The 18,671-nt window shown below is 44.7% G+C and overlaps 1 protein-coding gene across 3 annotated transcripts in view; it reads right to left on the bottom strand.

Annotated features, from left to right (window-relative positions):
• The window catches only part of ARMC9 (armadillo repeat containing 9), a 119,736-nt gene that overhangs the window by 83,220 nt on the left and 17,845 nt on the right, over positions 1-18,671 (bottom strand). For 2 of the 3 annotated variants that reach the window (XM_065881216.1, XM_065881219.1), the window contains 4 exons: positions 17,954-18,046; positions 13,800-13,824; positions 8,121-8,278; positions 4,873-4,971 (listed from right to left, as the gene is read on the bottom strand). In XM_065881216.1, coding sequence (XP_065737288.1) covers positions 4,873-4,971; positions 8,121-8,278; positions 13,800-13,824; positions 17,954-18,046 — 375 coding nt within the window. The remainder of the gene's footprint in view (positions 1-4,872; positions 4,972-8,120; positions 8,279-13,799; positions 13,825-17,953; positions 18,047-18,671) is intronic. The other variant, XM_065881218.1, reaches the window with a different exon arrangement.

Raw genomic sequence — 18,671 nt, 5'->3', positions numbered from 1 at the left:
TTTCCACCTTGAGAGTGTCTCTGCATTCACGCTTGCCCACTGCAAACAGGGGGCTAGGAAGAGAAAGACATACCAAAGCACTTTTAAATGCTATTTGCAGCACACAAAGATGGACGCTGCATCATTAGAAAGAGCAAAAAACCGACGATGTCTGCCAGAGGAACGGCTAAATGTACCATATTGTTCTCAAATTAAAATTCTGAAAGATAAGGGAAATACAAGTATGCTAAAGGGACAGGAAAGACTTTCAAAAATGTAGTTAAGTGAAAGGAGACAGCTGCAGAATGATATGTGTAACAACATCTCAATTATATACAATTTTTAAAGGTCTGGAGGATGCGTATGAAACACAGTCAACACTTATCTGTGGAGGAAGGCAGGATGGGGTGAGTGTGAGGGAGGGAAGGGGTTTCTGCTTTGCTCCATTTACTGCTAAATTGTTGTGTATTTTCCAGCTAACACATATTCTTGTATCCCTTGTATAACCTTAGAACACACAACAAACCTCCCTCTTGTGCTCTGAGGAAGAAGTTTCTCCTTTTACTACTTATCACTAGATTCCTGATAATATAAAATCAGATTCATCTCAAATCCCAGCAAATAATGGGCCCCAGGGTTTGGAACCTGATTTGGTAAGGACCACGGCATGACAAACCTGGGGTTTGTGGTGGTGGTGACAAGCAGTCAAGCTGGAAGAGGCCACCCAGGAGAGCTCTCTTCTCCAGATTTAATCCATCAATATCAACCCTGGGAGCACGTGGATTTGACGCCCAGCTCCGATAATGCATCAGACTTCCGGACACAGTTACCGGGGCGGGAAGGAGGTAGGGTGGAAACACGCTTCTTGTCTCCTCAGTGGGGTCCTCGGCCTCCACACATACACAGTCTTCACATATACCCCCCAGAGGGGGTGACTTACTGGATTTGCACCGCCCTGCACCCCCCTCCTCTGGGCAGTGAGGCTGCACAGAGAGCACAGCCCCAGTGGTATGGGTGGAGCGGGTGGAGAGCATGGGCTGGGCCACAGCTGTCCATGACGGGGCGGGGGGGGGGCATTTCTTTAATTCCAGGGCTCAAAAGTAGGTTACTCACCTGCCTACCAAAAAAAAAAATCCACATTCTCCAACATAAGCTTGTCAGAATCAGTGGCAATGTCTCCAGCTCCTTTTCCCTTCATTCTATTGTTGTATTTTTCAATTGGCTCGGAACTCAGGGGGAAGAAGGGTCTTATTTACTGAGCCCTTCTGAACTTTCAACAGTGAATGAGGTTGCAGAGGGCCAGATTCTTAACAGCCAGATTTAGAAACCAGTATCAAAGGCACTAAACTTCGTAGCACCAGCCATTTTCTGATGGGCCTCAGCCAGGCTCCTGTCAGTACAGTGAATTGAAACGCTCAAGCCCAAGGAGAAGCTGATCAAGGACCAGGCTAGAAGGAAGGCTGGTCTGTGCCTACCTATTTATCTTGAAACTGATGGCATCCTGTTTGGACTTCGGGTAGACTGTATTCCGTTAAACAAATAAAAAAGCAATCTTCTTCCCAATCCTAGATCCGGCTGACTCAGTCACCGGACATTGATCTAAATTGTACCCTAATTTCCTCTTCATGCGTTATAAATCTGATATCATACATTGACGTTAGGCGTGCCTAGTCAACTACAATATTCTTTTACACTTCCATAATGACCCCTCACCCACTTTTTATCACCTTATAAGAAAAATATACTAGGAACAATAAAAAATTGTTTGCAGTTTTTATGGCCTGTTACTAAGTCAATGACTCAAGTGGGGGAAAAAAAACGGTTACGAGTTAAGGCAAACGGAGCACATCCTCTCTCCCGTGGTTTCTGAGGCTTAAACTCTGTACCTTAGTGCCACCATAACTGGGAAGGATGGGAGGACCAGTCTCTTGACAAATGAAGGTAACTTCTAACGGGATGAAATAGCAGATACGTTGTTCCCCCATCCCCTTTTATACCGCTCCTTTTAAACAAGACATCAGTTTTGTTCACGTGGCCCGTGGGATCTTAGTTCCCTGACCGGGGACTGAACCCGTGCCCCCTGCAGTGGAAGCGCGGAGTCTTAACCACTGGACTGCCAGGGAAGTCCCAACATCAGTTTTAAATATGCTGGATGCAGCACTCCGCCAACAGACAGGATTCTTGTATATGCAAGACAGGGTGGGGTTTTATAAACCAACCTGAGAACACTAAGTATTTACTGAATTAATACATAAATGGAAGGGGTTGGGGGAAGAAGTGGTCTTATTAGACACAGATCCTGCTATGCTAATTACTGCTAGAAAGCCATCATTTTTGATGAACACACTCTATCCTTAATGTTACCTTAGGTTGATGACTTACAGCTAAGCATACACTGGACACAGAGGGTCAACTCAGCCAGGCCACAGGGATGTGGCTTGAAACCCCTCATCCCAGAGGGCCCATGAGGGAGTTACTTTTTCGAAACTCGGATGTCTGTGTGTGCTTTACTGACATTTTAAAAATGGTCGATTCGCTAAGATTCCTGTATGCTGACATCACTGCACCCACATCCTAAAGCATGGACTCCGCAGCTCCTGTCCACGTGTGGCACAGCCGATGCAGCGAAAGCCTGGCGGTGCGCTTCCACGTGCACCCCGAGGACATGGTCAAGGATGCTGGCTCTTCACCACGTTACCATGTCCTTTCTACCAAGATCCACGAGGGGAACTCTCCGCGGGTCGTAGCACCAGAAAAACCCCGTGCGGCAGTTTTCGGACCTTCCGGTCCTCAAAAAACAAGGTGCTTAGACTTCTTTTTAAATTGTAAGAGTAATATACCTACTTGGAAAAAGTTCACCATCTAAAGGGCACATAGGGGACGTTGGTGGCATTGAAATGGTCTATTGTGGGCACGTGTGATGGGCTCGCAGGCGTTCATTTTACTGCTGTGCTTCACAGGCTACATGCGTAGCACAAATGCCGTTTTAGAGGCGGTGAATAATACTCTCTCTTCCTTTAGAAATAAGTCATGCAACTGTTCTTTGCACAGGCTACTGGGAAGCCCACAGCCAAATCTGAGCCTCGCTCCCAGGGGTACAGTAACTTAGGACATGCATTTTTTTATACTAGCCTGAGCCCGGGCTTACTTTTATTCTTCCTACCCTCATCTTCCTTTAAGCACAATTTCTTTTTTTCCCCCAGCATTACTGAGATATAACTGACAGACAACATTGTGTGAGTTTCAGGCATACAGTGTGATAATCTAATAAATGTATATGTTGTGAAATGATTACCGCGATAAGGTCAGTTGACACAGCTGTCACCTCTCAGCTACCTTTTGCGGCTGTGAGAACATTTAAGATCTTAGAAACCTTCAAGTACACAGTACAGTACTGTTAACCGTAGTCACCATGCTGCACGTTACATCCCCAGACCTATTCACTTTAAAGCCAGATGGCTGTACCCTTTGACCAACATCCCCTCATCTCCCCCACTCCCTGGCGACCACCAATCTACTTTCAGTTTCTATGAATTCTAACCAAAATTTCTTTATTTTTATTTTCTATCTTTTCATTTCTCATATTTGTGTTTTCTCATAATAAGCTGCTTCAAATCTACTTGAGAATCAGGTAGGTTATTTTAATGCTGAAAAAGGCCTTGTTTATGAAGACCCTAGTATGAATGTGCAAACACTTCATTAAAAGCTGGGGCTCTGACCCTCGGGGTTGCCTCAGCATCACCCGGCGCTTCCTTCCTAATTGCCCGGCTCCACACACACAGCCTCTGGACCAGGCGGCAGGTTGGTGTGCGCTCCCGGGACATGCGTTCACGAACTCTGAAAACTTCCTCTGGAGACACAGCTATACTCGTGCCCCTGGTTGAGAACCCGACTCAGCTCCACATGCCTCCAGATGAGCTCTCCTAGGAAGGACACGTCACCTACGTAATGTCTTGGCCTGTAACGCAAACCTGAGTCTGGCCACAAGGAAACATCAACCACAAAAGGAGAAATGTTCTATTTTTAAAGAAGGGGAAGGACTGTCTTCTTTTAAAATGTCGATGTCATGAAAGTCAAAGAAAGAAAGACGGGGGTGGGGTGGGGAGTGTTGAAGCTGAAAGGAGGCTAAAGAGACATGACAAATCAACGTAACACCTGAGCCCACACTCCGGGCACGGGGAAGGGGTTGCTGTAGAGGATGTTAATCACTCCGCTGGCAAAACTGGGACATGCACAGTAGGTTAGTCAGGTAAAAATACTGCCTGATATTAAATTTACTGAAGTTGACAATCACATGGTTATATGAGAGAACATTGCTGTTAAGAAATGCACACTGCACTCCAGGATTTAGGAGCAAAGGGCCATAAACATATGTAATTTATCCTCAGATGGTTCAGAAAACATTGTGTATGGGTGCCTGTGGAGAGAAAGTAAACAAACAAACGAGCAAAATGCTAGCAGGTGGTGAACATGGGCAAAAGGTATACAAGTGTCCTTCGGGCAGTTTTTGCAGCTTTTCTGTACGTTTGCAATGATTCTAAGTATAAAGTTTAAAAAGATAAAAGGAAAGCCCGTCTGCCACCGCACAACCCCAACACGGCAGTGATTTTTCAAACAGGACGAGGTTTCCTTCGTTTCCTACTGCCTTGCTGCCATTAGCGGCCCTGGGACCCAACAAGCAGCTCCGTCTGGAAGAGACAAACGCGCCTCCCCCGCCCCCTCCCTCAGGAGGCCGCCTCCCAGCGGCCCAAACCCACTCTTCCTTCTGGGAACGCACAGACCTCCAAAGCCCGCTGAGATGCAGACTCCGAATGTGTTATTTCTCCTGTTCTACCATTTTTTAAAGTTACGGGATTTTGACACCTGGGGGCAGACCCGGGCGCAGAGCCTCACCGTGCCGGGCCTCGTGAAGTCCACGCTGCGCGCCAGGCTCTGCCGCATCTGGTTGCTGAAGAGGCGGACGCAGACGCTCTGCAGGTACTCGGGGGTGATCTGCCGGAGGACAGAGGATGGACGGCGGGTGAAAGGGGTGAGACATCCCCGGAGCCGTGAGAGGCACCCTAGCCAGTGTCGGAGCTGACTCTCAACAGCCTCTCCGAGGGCACAAAGGTGAGCTTTTGCTTTAACATCGCAGCCCTAGGGAGTGGAAGCACTGAGCCTGACGCAAAAACTAACACACTACTGGTGTGGTCACGGGATAGCATACTTTAAGTTACAGAACTCCACTTAACGTACTCCTGCCGTCATGTAGAACAAACTGATTTTTCTTTTTTCTTTTGGCTGCACAGGGTGGCTTGTGGGATCTCAGTTGCCTGACCAGGGATTGAACCTGTGCCCTCAGCAGTGAAACTAACCACTGGACCGCCAGGGATTTCCCATAAAATAAACCGATTTTAAACCGTTTTTTGTTAATTCAAGCAACAAAGTCACTGGGTGGCCATAATGTGATGGAAAGAAAGCCGGACTGAAAATCTGAAGATCTGGGCTCAAGCAGTGGACTCGAGAAAACCAACAGCTCTGCCTCCTGCTTTCCTGACCTGTCGGACGAAATGAATGAGGCCACGGCTCTGCGTCACGGGGAGGGGGGTAAATGAGATCAAGGGAGAGCCTAGCACATGACAGATGGCTCAGTAAACGCTTATTGAATGAGTGACGGAGACACTTTATACACTGTCCCGCGCTAGACAACAGGTGGCTGGGTTACTGCTGCATCGATGCCACTGCATCATGGCCTCTTCCTTCAGCACCTCTCATGCCTCTCTCATTAGCTACCATGATTCAGGATGGACATCCAGCATCTAAGGTGGTAATCTCTGAAACGTTTTCATCTTATGTCTTTTCTTTTTATAGGGGTAACATGTGCTCATTTAAAAGGTAACACAACCTCTCCCCAGCCCCACCCCACAGACCAATCCCTGGAGGTAACTACTCTTAACAATTTTACTCCCTCCCAGACTTTTCCTGTGCCTGACTGTGAGAGGGAAGCTCCTTTTCCCCAGCCTCATGATCCCATGTGCTGAACTTCCATATGGTAACGTAACTGGCTCTCTTCCTACCCCTCACTCATCCGTCCCCACAAGAGGAGGACAACTCAACTGGTTGGTGAGTTGGAAAGAGCCAGAACACTGGGCTAGACCCTTTTGTCTCCCTGTGGTCCTCCTGTCTGTCCCCTCGAAACATCTGGTCTGTTTCGGCCACCAGAAAGACTGCCCCTCTGTGCCAGATGTCTCTGGTCATCCCTCGACACTCGTCTATAAGTGACTCAGACAAAGAAGGGCCCCATCTCAAGGCTGCACCTCCTACATTATCCTGAGCCCATTTACTCTGAATTCCCACAGTATCAAAATTTAATCATTCCTTTTTCATCCCGTACATTTAACCTTTCCTTGTAAACCTGTTCCTTCCCTACAACCTAGAAACATGTCCAAATACAGTTAATATTACAAAAATACCTTCCCCTCTCTCCTCCCTAGGCCCTCATCTATCAACCACCCTCTCAGTGTTCTTCCTTCACAGCCAAGGTCCTTGAAAGAATAGCCAATGTTTGCCGCCTCCCCTTCACTTTACCTTTCAACACACCACAGTCGAGCCCCCATCTGAATCACCCCAAGGAAACTCATGGCAAAGGCCACCACCAATGACCTTCTAAGTGTCAGAAACACTGGATACTTTTCCGTTCTGGACTTCTACAGTTTTCTGTGATTTTTGAGACTTTGGATCAACCCCTTGCTCCTGAAACTGTTTCCTCTTTTGGCTGATACCGGAACTGATGCCAGACCCATCCCTTTAACAAGGAAATCTGATTCTGTCACTCTCTTGCTTAAAACAAGTGAGTGAGAAAAGGACAGGAATAAAGAGTTGACTAAAAGACAAATATGTAAATGGCCAAAAAACATATGAAAATATATTCAGCCTCATACATAATTAAAGAAATGTAAATTGAAACATTCAGAATACCAAGTTTTACTTAGCAAACTGGCAAAAATTTCAACGTATAATCATGTCCAGTGTTGGCAAGTGTATGGAGAAATAGATGCTCTGATATGCTACTGGGGGTGGGGGGGGTGGGTAGACATTGTTGAAATCTATGGAGAAATAATTTGGCAAAACACCTCTCAAAGTTTTAATGCCCATAACCTTTGACCTAGCAATTCCATTCTTAGGATCTTATCTTACCTATATTCAAAGGTATACAGTATATACAAGGATGTGATGTTCATTATAACAGTTTTTGTTAAAGCAAACAAAAAAATCTAAATGTTCCTCATCGGAGGTCTGATGAATTATGGTTCACCCTTGCAGTGGAATAATAACGTACAAGCATCAAAAAGAATGAAGTAGGTGTGTGGAAAGATCTCCAAGATATATTGAAAGTGAAATAGCAAGTTTGAGAAGAGTACTGGATCCCAAGATCCCAAGTAAGTATGTGCATACCGTACGCACACGTGCACACACATGCACAGAAGTGCTCTCAAATAATCCACAAGAAAGTGTTAATCTTGAATGTCAGTAAGAAAATGAGCCTTAGAAATTGTGTGTGGAAGGCCTTTTGCTCCTAACTATATACTCCTCTGAGTTGTTTCAATCTTTTACCAAGAGCACGTGTTTCTTTTACATGAAGAACAAGCTAGTTAAGATTCCAGTGTTCCCCCCAACCCCATCTCTCCCTGTTTTGATCGTGGAGGCCCTTCCAACTCCTGCCTGGTGGTCTGCAGGCCTCTGCTTGCACACTCCAGTTGTAAGAGCTCATGTGCCTATCTGTGGCCCGCATGCCACACCTGGCGTCGTGTCGACCCTGGCTGTAGAAAGCACACCAGGATGGTGGCAGTTAAGTTTTAAGAGGAGAGAAGGAAAAAGGAAAACACACACTTTCTTTTTATTTATTTCTGTACTGTTTGAATTTTCTTTCTTTTTTCTATTTTTTGGCCTCGCTGTGCGGCATGCGGGATCTTAGTTCCCTGACCAGGGATCGAACCCGTGCCCCCTGCCGTGGAAGAGCGGTGTCTTAATCACCGGACCGCCAAGGAAGTCCCTGAATTTTCTATGTACATGCCTTCTTTTTCTTCTTTTTTTTCAACAGATGTGTCATGACACATCTTTATCTCAAAAAAGACACATGAACAATGGGGGACCTTCCTTACCATCTTGCCACTGACTGTGGCCTCCAGAGAATCCACCAGCTCTGCTGTGACTCCGATGAGATTGTGGTAGTCCACCTGGATCTTATTGTACCGTTTCAAGTACGTCATTGACCTACGCTCAGCTTCTACCAGCTGCTGGTGGAGCTGCTGCAATACTTCTAGGAAGACAATATATATTTATATTAAAACAAAAAAGCAACAATTTAAAAGACCCCTACAAAATAAAAAATAATTATATTCTTCTCAAGGGAGTACCATGCCTACTGTCAGAATATTTTACCATAACAATGAACTTGATGCTCCGTATTTGTGTTTAACACTTCTTCTGTCTCATGCCACTTTTAATTACAAAGTGCTTTGTAATCACTGATTTTTTTCATTTCTTATCCCCGGTAGTTCAATTGAGTCATCACTGGCTTTCCTAACAAAATCTATTTCCTTGGCTGAACCCCATGCAACTTCTTTTAGTTCCTCTCTCTATGTACAAGAAACAAACTCAATGTTTCTTTCTAGAATCAGCTCACAAAATGGTTGAACCAAAACTGAGTTTTTTTCTCTGTTTGTGCCCCGTGAGGTTGTCTGGGGGATAACTCATAACCGCAAGAGAGTTCTTCATTTTAAGTAAAGGTTAGGGCTGCTTGACAGGTGCTGAGAAAACTCAAATCCAGGATTAGGTAAGATTCCAGGTGTTCATTCTGCCAGTTCGATGAAGCATAAGTCTTAGAGCGGCAGCCTTGGAAGGTTCTAGGGTTGTCTCCTTGGAATCCCCCCCACCCTGGCCCCGTACCCCATGGCAGTGCTTGATGGCCACGCCACCCTGGGCACAGTTGGACTATACAAATCTTCTTCGGTGTCAGTACTCCTTGGCCCTATCCTACTTTTTCCCTTTCCTGGAAGGCTATGTTTTGGATGGAAGGACGTGTTGCTGCCCCCAAACCCACGTTAACTCAATATTGTCCCGATCCAGGCACTGTATAATACTTAAAGCCTTCATTTTAGAACACATTTCATGTATACAGAGAGAGCCTTTACAATTATAAAGACCAAATATAGCCATTATTTTATAATAACTTTAATGGAGTATAATCTCTAAAAATATTGAATCACTTATGTTGTATACCTGAAACTAATATAATATTGTAAATCAACTATAATTCAGTTAGAGACCTGGGTTCAAATCTCTACCCTACCAATTTCTTGCTGGGTAATCTGGGGCAAGACACTTAATGTCTCTGCTTCTCATTTCTTAACCTATAAAATGGGGAAAATGGTAATGATCTTGAAGGGTTATTGTGGGGATTAAAGAACACATATACTCAAAGTGCCAAGCACACGGCTGGCCCACAGCAGCTGCCCACACACAGCAGCTATTATTATTATTGCCTTTCACGGAAAGGGGTCAAAGATTTTCTAAATATATTTCTATGCAAGTAGATAACTTGAAAAAGGGGCTGAAAGGTTACGTCCTAAAGCAGTGGTAAGGCACATTTTGAAATATATCAGAATCATCCAAAAATAAAGATGACCAAGCTTTACCTTCAGAGACTCTGACTTTGTGGATATTGGGTAGGGGCTAAGTATCTGTGCTGTCAACAAACTCCCGGCTCTGACACAGACCACGAGTTTGAGAAACACTGTCCTAAATTATGTTTTCCTCCTAATTTGTGTCCTAAACAGCTATGAGGATCACCCACATTCAAACTGTATTTCAAAAACTTTCATGTGTCACAATTGTTGATGTGCAGAAGTAAAATATTTTAACTACTAAAACCCAAAATATCACATAATGAATTATTATTATTATTGAACGCCCATCAAATCTCAGTATTGAAAGATAACTTTAAAGAGTCATCTGACACAAATTTACATCCAGTACTTGAACCTCTGGAGAACATTCTTAGAAATCATTTATCAATCTTCTCCTAATATAATATTGGGAAGGAGTCACTACCTTCCTCCTACACTAAGTATCATTTAAGCTTCTTCATACATCCAAAACTCAAAATTACATAAACAAGAACTTCCAAGGATGAAAATTTTAGATTATTCATAGTCCCATTTTATGGGAATAAATATTAAAGAGTATCTGTGACATTTTTCTCAACGTGTACCAAGTGGCCGACGAATGAAATACCAAAACCCATTAGCTGGGTCGAATGACTTCCCAAATTATCAGTGTTAACGTCAACAAAGTAGTCCCTCTCTAAAGGGGACTGTAGCAAAAAACTCTCCCCCCCACCCCCCACCACATAAACTCATTGTACGATTAACTAAACGTTAGGGACTATTTGTGGAACTTTTGCCTTGGGAACCCAGAACTGGAATTTATGACAGTTTCAAAGTATGGTAACCTGAGGCAAAAGAGCCTTCACTGCCAGCAGCCTACAGGAAAGAGAGAAGTAGGCAACTGGGCTGAAACGTTCATAACCCTTTCAAATACACCATTTAGCAAAAAGAGCCTGCTATCCAGAGATATCACCTTGCAGACACCTTAACTGGCTACACACAGGACCTAACCATTACTGTAAGCTATTTGGGTTACAGCTCAAAATATCAACTTTATTTCTGAGCATTAAACAGAACTTTGACTCTTTTTTTCCCTGTCAAATTGTGACGGGGAAGAGCTAAATCAGACTCCATGTTCCGATCTGTTTCTTAGACTTTAACCTTTGCTTTTCGTTGCTTTTGTTATTATAAGCATACCTAATAGCCTGCCTCAGGGAACCCTGCCCACCTGTGGATGGCTGCAAGAAAGAAGAAACTAACACATCCTCTCTCCGAGTCTGGTCATTCCAGAAGATGCTTTGCAAGACTGATGGCCCTTTTACTTTAATTCACCACCTCTCCCTCTCTGATTCTATAAAAGAAACTGGCATCCAGACCCAGATAAGATGGTTTTCCAGAGACACCGGTCTGCCGGCTTTCCGAATAAAGTCGTATTCCTTGCCTCAAGACCTTGTCTCCGATTCATTGGCCTGTCATGCGGCGAGCAAAGCGAGCTTGGACTCAGTAACAAAAAGTTTTAGGAGACAAGGACAACTAAGCTAAGATGCCTTGCCATGCAAGATCTCAACTTTTAATGGAGATGTCTTGGTCCATGTTATTTGAATGAAACTGTCGTAATCATGCCAGCAAAATTTATTGAGACTCTTTATATTTCAAAGCCACTGACATAATTTGTGCAAAAGTCCAAAGAACTGCATCCCAAGCTTTAAACAAAAGATATATACAACCAAAAGAATGCCAGTTAAGGTCACAAAGAGTGACCTTATATTTCCTATAATTTCCTGTATTATATAATTTCCTATATTTCCTATAATTCGAGTATGAAATGAATCAATAACAAAAGTGATCCTACAGAAAAGCAGTCAAGCTTTCCCTTGTTAACATTTCTACTTCATTTAGATGCATTGTTGGTTTTTTTTTTTAAGAGTTAGATGAGGGGCTTCCGTGGTGGAGCAGTGGTTAAGAATCCACCTGCCAATGCAGGAGACACGGGTTCGAGCCCTGGTCCGGGAAGATCCCACATGCCGCGGAGCAGCTAAGCCTGTGCGCCCCAACTACTGAGCCTACACTCTAGAGCCTGCGAGCTACAACTGCTGAAGCCCGTGCGCCTAGAGCCCGTGCTCCACAACAAGAGAAGCCACCGCAGTAAGAAGCCTGCGCACCGCAATGAAGAGTAGCCCCCGCTCGCCACAACTAGAGAAAGCCCACGCACAACAACGAAGACCTAACGCAGCCAAAAATAAATTAATTAAATAAATTAATTTAAAAAAGAGAAAAAAACGAATTAAGGCAGTTCTCTGGGACCCAAAGGACGCAGGTTGGGTGGTGGTTTTAAAATATGACTGCAGGGTCTTTGACAGTTCCTTCCCATCAAAAGGTGGAATGTAAGTCTCCTTCCTTTGAATGTGGGCTGGCTTTAGGAATTTGCTTCTAATGAATAGAACACACCAGAAACAACACTGAGTTACTTCAGAGACTGGGTTAGAAAAGGTGACACGGCTTCCATCCAGCCCCCTCTGGGGACATTCACCCTGGGTGGGAACCCGGCCAACAGGCCCTGAGGAAGCGTCCACGTGGGCATTCTAGTCCAGGGCCTCTGCTGAGAGCTCAGCCGAGAGCCAGCATCAGCCACCAGACCTGTGCACGTGGAAGCCTTGGAGACAGCTCTACCCGGCTCGGTCTACACCCGGGAGACACCCCGAGGGAGAACTGACTGAGCCCACAACTCCCAGACCACGCAAGATGAAAGCAATAAGAATAAATGGACATGGTTGCTTTATGCCACTGAGTCTGAGGCAGCTTGCTGGGCAGCAAGAGAAGTAGTGAGGCAAAGGAGCATTTCTGGGGGTTGCAGGTCGAGCCCCGAGCGCCTGTCCCAACTGAGGAGCTCCAGCTGTGCTGAACGGGAGACAACCGGCCTGGACCCGCCCTGGCCAAGGCCCGGAGCTGCACTAACCCAGTAGGGAGCAGGCCTGGGCAGCCGCAGAGAGAGACCCCAGGTACGCGTCCTCCGCGTAACCATGCTGGGGGCAACGCCACCTCCGGGAGCTCGAGGCTGCAGCCTGTGACCCTCGGAGCGGTCCCCACTGCTCCTCTGAGTTCAGGCGCGGACCGAGGAGGGCATTAGTCCTGCCGCTCCTCCACGCAGGTCCCTCTGAGTTCCGGGAGGGGAGGCCCAGCTGCGGAACCAGCGGCGCAATTAGAACCGCTGAGCTCGAGGCCCGCGAGGCCACTGAGGGCGAGAAGAAACACCCAAGCGCTTCCCACCTGAAGCTACTGAAGCACGCGTGGGAATCAAATCTGCAGCCCCGCTCATCATTCAGTTCCCTGGCACACCAAGAGCTAAATAATTTACTGATGCTTCTTTTCTTTAGAAAACTTTAACTCTCTAAAAGGAAACAGAAAAACAATGGCAGGAAGCTTTGCAATCCTCTCTAACATGACTGCTGTGAAAAGGGCAAATGTGTTATTTCACGTAGTAAAACTCCACCTGCTGGAAACTGAGGATTATGCCCTCAATAGTTATCAAAGGCATGAAGCACATCATATAACCCTTTGCAGCAGAATAATTTAAGCAGTTTTCATAATGTTGTATCACAGACAAAACTCCGGCAAAGAACCCCAACTGTGGCCACCAATTTCATGTTAACTAAAAATTTTCTCACCTTTCTGGAAAATGAACAGGTCTGGTAAAAATTACTCATCTTGGAAAACCATCATTTTATGCTAAAAGTGTAAGGCTGGAATTCCTACTCTGAATGCAAAAAATGGAAATGCTCTGTAAGAACGAGAACTCCATATTGCTGCGGAGATAAGACCCTGTTAAAGTAGTTTAAGGTAAAAGTGAAAGATACTGAAGTAACTCTTTCCCTACCCACACTGTACTGCGCCTTCTAACTGTGCTGCTGCACTTAGGTCCCTCTGGCTCTTGCTTGGATTCTCGTTGTTTCTCCGTGTCTTAGTTACCAGACATACAAGACAAAGCTAACAATACCATCCACCCTGAAAAGGGGGTCTCAAGGAACGCAGATTAAAAAGGACTACAAAGCACTTCATAAATATTTAGATTTTTAAAGCCCTCGTTTGCCAAGTCCGCGGAATTCTCTCCATTTCATCACTTAAAACTCGAGTTGGCAAAGTTGTGATTTAAAATTTTTCATCTAGATGATTTACCTTTGTTGCTTTGTCCATTCTCCTTCTGGGATGAAAGAAGTTCAGGAAAACAGGCATTCAGGAGGCAGAAACTCAGGGTATCTCACATTGTGTTGGCCAATCTGAGAAAGAGCCCCAGCGTGGTAAAAAAGAAATCTCAGGACAGGGAAGGGCGCTTCTTAATGTTGCTATAAATAACTAAGACAGTTACCGACTTCTCGATTTTTGGGTGACTCATGACTCACAGATAAATCCTCCTCTATGCACCCCAAGAACCACTCTGAGTCCAACAGCCCCTAACTGGCCTCCTTCCCCCTTCAAAAACCTTCCCCACAGCTACCAAAACGTTTGACTAAAAGTGCAAATCTGAATTCATACCCTTTAACGCTGTAACTTCAGTGCTAAAACGTTAGCCTAAGAAAATTGAGAATGGGATGAAGAGAACATGGCACGGTAACTACAACCAGACTCTGGCACCAGACTGCCTCCTGGGTTTAAATCGCAGCTTCTACACATCTGGCTGCATGTCTGATAGCAAGGTATTTACCTGTTTTATTTGGGTTTTCTTAATTTAAAAATATATATATATATATTTATTTATTTTTGGCTGCATTGGGTCTTCGTTGCTGCGCGCGGGCTTTCTGTAGTTGCGGCGAGCGGGGGCTACTCTTGGTTGTGGTGCGCGGGCTTCTCATTGCGGTGGCTTCTCTTGTTGCGGAGCTCGGGCTCTAGGTGTGTGGGCTTCAGTAGCTGTGGCACGTGGGCTTCAATAGTTGCGGCTCGCGGGCTCTAGAGCACAGGCTCAGTAGTTGTGGCACACGGGATTAGTTGCTCCGCGGCATGTGGGATCTTCCCGGACCAGGGCTCGAACCTGTGTCACCTGCATCGGCAGACGGATTCTTAACCACTGCGCCATGAGGGAAGTCCCTGGGTTTTCTTAATTTTTCTGGTAACAGCTTTATTGAGATGTAATTCACATATTATATAATTCACCCATTCAAAGTGTACATTTCAATGGTTTTCAGTACATTCACTGAGTTGTGCAACCATCACTACAGTCGGCTGTGGAACATTTTCATCCTCCAAAAAGGAAACCCTGTGCCCGTCAGCAGTCACCACCAACCCCCCCCCAGCCCTAGGCAACCACTGTCTACTCTCTGTAGATTTGCCCCCTCTGGCCCCTTCATACAAATGGAATCATACAATATGCAGCCTTCTGGGTCTGGCTTCTTTCATTTGGCATCATGCTTTCAAGATTCATCCATGTTGTAGCACAGATCAGTAATTCACTCACTTTTATTGCCAAATAATATTCCGTTACACGGACAGACCACATTTGGTTTATCCATTCATCAGTCGATGGACATCTGGGTTGTTGGCACTTCTTAGCTATTTCAAATAATGCTGCTATGAACATTCATGTACAAGTTGCTGTGTAGACACATGTTTTCATTTCTCTTGAGTATACAGCTAGGAGCGGAACTGCTGGGATGTAGGTAATTTCTATGTTTAAACTTTGTGAAGACAATCTATTTTTGAAGAATATTTAATGATATGAGGAAATTCTCTCATTTGATAAAAAATATTTTAAAATACACATACATATAGCTGTCTATCTTCGTTTATTGTAAACATTACATACTTTGGGGTGTATGTATGTACACAAATGCATTTCTGTGCTTTCCAAATTTTCTATAAGGAATATGATCAATTTTATAATCGGGAATAAAAAAAGAGTGTTTTTTTGTTTGTTTGTTTAGAAATGTAAACATAACCATGCTATTCTTCTTCTTAAAATGGTTCAAAGGCTCCTCATTACTTACGGGACCTCATAGGAACCTTTGTGCCCTGGGCCTGCCTAATCTCTGACTCTCTCTCTCAACTCTTCTGCTCCAGCAATACTGAATGCATCACAGTTTCCCAAACACACAGGCTCAGTGCCTTTGCACGAGCTGTTCCCTCTACCTGGAACTCCTGTCCCACACAGGCTCAGTGCCTTTGCACGAGCTGTTCCCTCTACCTGGAACTCCTGTCCCTCATTCTATCTGCCTCACAGACTCCCACTGTACTGTTCAAAACGCCAACTTGCCTGAGACAACTATGTCTTGGCCTTTTCTTCGTGTCCCTAATTCCTAGCACAATATTCAACCTAATATATGCGTTGAACTGAACTCCAAATATTTCCACACAACAAGGGAAAGAAAGGAATAATGTCTATAGTTACCTGCTAGACTTCAGTGTATTTGCTTCAAAGCATGTTGAACAGGATAAAAGGTAACAACTATTTGCAAACTATAATACTAACAGCTAACAGTCAGTAACACAAGTGCTTCCATGTGTTGGGCTGTTTTAAGCAAGTTTTTCATGTATTAACTCAATCCTCATATTATTCCAATGAAATGGGTGCTATTATTAATATAACTAATATGATTTACTACGTAAAAAATTTCTTTTAGAATCTTTACATCATCCCCATTACCTTTTTAAGGAGAAACGCTTTTTAAAAGTGTATTCAAGTAATCATAAACCAAGTTGGAAAAGTCCTAATTTCACTGAAAACTGTCCTTTTATATGGAACTCTAAGAGGGAAAAGAATTGGGTATGCAAACATAATGGTATGTGGGCAGAGGGTAGTATTGGAACAAAACCTTAAAGGATATAAAAGCAGAGAGGAGAGCTGTACTCAGCCCGATGGTGGGCGGTCTCAAAGTGAGGCTGAGGACTTGAGTACGGGCCACAGGGAGCCACCGGAGGCTTAGGAAGCTGAAGCAGGAGAAACACGCCATGAAATCCCAGGGATTTCAATTCAAAGAGTTCAATTAGGAAAAGAGAATCCAGTGCTTTGGAGTTAGAACGGAAGCAGAAGGTATTATGCAGCACAGTGGCCTAAATGTTTTATTAAATTAAACAAAAAACACCAGCCTTACAATTCAAAATGCTATATTCTTGTTATGGAATAACTTTTGATACATTCTTGCTCAGAACAAAAGGAGATGAACGTCCTTAGAGACGCACGAGCTTTGGGAAATCAGCCTCCCACGGGCCGGGCGATCCGTGACATTCTTCCCCGGACAAGCTCCATCTACACCTGCTGCCTGGTCCCCTGTCCGGTCAGTGCTCCCTTTTTACTCTCAAAAGTGTCCCTATTTAAACTGGATTGTGGTGACGGCTGCACAACTCTATCCATTTGCTAAAAATCATTAAACAATGCGCGCACCGCGGGTAAATTTCACAGTGTGCAAATTACAGTTGTTTTTTATTTATTTATTTTTAACATATTTATCTTTTTATCTGGCTGTGCCGGGTCTTAGTTGTGGCACTTGGGATTTCTAGTTGCGGCATGTGGGATCTAGTTCCCTGACCAGGGATCGAACCCGGGCCCCCTATATTGGGAGCACGGAGTCTTAGCCACTGGACCACCAAGGAAGTCCCAACAAAGTTGTTTTTTTAAAAGTCCTAAATTGAGGCTTCCCTGGTGGCGCAGTGGTTGAGAGTCCGCCTGCCGATGCAGGGGACACGGGTTCGTGCCCCGGTCGGGGAAGATCCCACATGCCGCCGAGTGGCTGGGCCCGTGAGCCATGGCCGCTGAGCCTGTGCGTCTGGAGCCTGTGCTCCACAACGGGAAAAAGTCCTAATTTGAGTGACAAGTTATATATGACTTGTCCATACGCCACGGCCTCAAGGCCTTAAAAGTGACTAGCTGATCTTCTGCGAAGGACAATTCTTCCAAAGAGTTGTTTTTCAAGAAGACAGACTTTTTTTTTTCCTACTCAGACAGCTTCTCAGCACATGACGTGAAAATAGGACCCTCGCCGCGTCTCAGAGACCCAACGCCATAGAAGTCAATCCTTTACAGCAGTGGTCCCCAACCGTTCTGGCAGCAGGGACGGTTTCGTGGAAGACAATTTTTCCACGGATGGTGAGGGCGATGGTGCGGGTGGTGATGCGAGCGATGGGGAGCGGTGATGAAGCTTCACTCACTCGCCCGCCGCTCACCTCCGCCGTGCAGCCCAGTTCCTAACAGGCCGCGGACTGGTTGGCACGCGCTCCCATTGACGCTTAATTCGCTCTTAAGTATGAAAGCAGCACGACCACAACTATCCCTGCTTGAGGACATCTAGGCCAGTGAGCTGCTCTAACACCATAGGTGGCCTCCATATGCTTCAAAAGGATACATATAATGTTAAAAGCTTCGGCGTGTTACTGGCTTTAAAAATTAAAGCCAGAAACTTTTCCAACTTCAACTTTAATTCTGGAGTCCAAGGATCCTGAAGGAAAGGAAAAAAAAAAAAAACAAGGAAGAAAAAGAAAAGCACTAGATCATTAAATGCCAACAAACATTGTCAAGTTGTGGCCTTTAGGGTTAAATAACTCCACCACAGTTACTGAAATCAGAAGCAAGATGTCTTGCCAGTGGTGTGATGCTGTAAAAAACAGGTTTTAGGACATTTCACCAATTCACTTATAGAAGATTCGAGAGCCCACAGCAGGAGGAAAGAAGAGAGTACTTTCATATACAGAGAAAAAATAACCCTGTACATGATTTGAATTTTTCATGTGATTTAAACACAAGCCTGATAAGTAACCTTATTATGTTGAATACCAAAAATAATGCAGTATGGTTTAGGCATACGTGGCACTGGCAGGAATACACAATTATCGCTAAGTTACTGAGAGTCTCCAGAAGAAGACTCATTTCCATAAACCTCATCCAGACAAGAAAAACAGAAAGAAGCTGTTATCTGCCTCAAATACTCCATCACGTCCAGCATCATGACGTACATCTAGTTTGATTTGCTCTTTAAAAATAAATTATTTATCTCAAATAATGCTCATTGAGAAGGAAAAAATAATGACTCACGTAGTAAAAGAATAAGTGTCACAAGCAACGAT

The sequence above is a fragment of the Phocoena phocoena genome, chromosome 7, assembly GCF_963924675.1.
Source record: "Phocoena phocoena chromosome 7, mPhoPho1.1, whole genome shotgun sequence".
Taxonomy (NCBI): domain Eukaryota; kingdom Metazoa; phylum Chordata; class Mammalia; order Artiodactyla; family Phocoenidae; genus Phocoena; species Phocoena phocoena.
The sequence above is the reverse complement of the archived record's forward strand: the minus strand, read 5'-3'. Positions and strand labels throughout refer to the sequence as shown.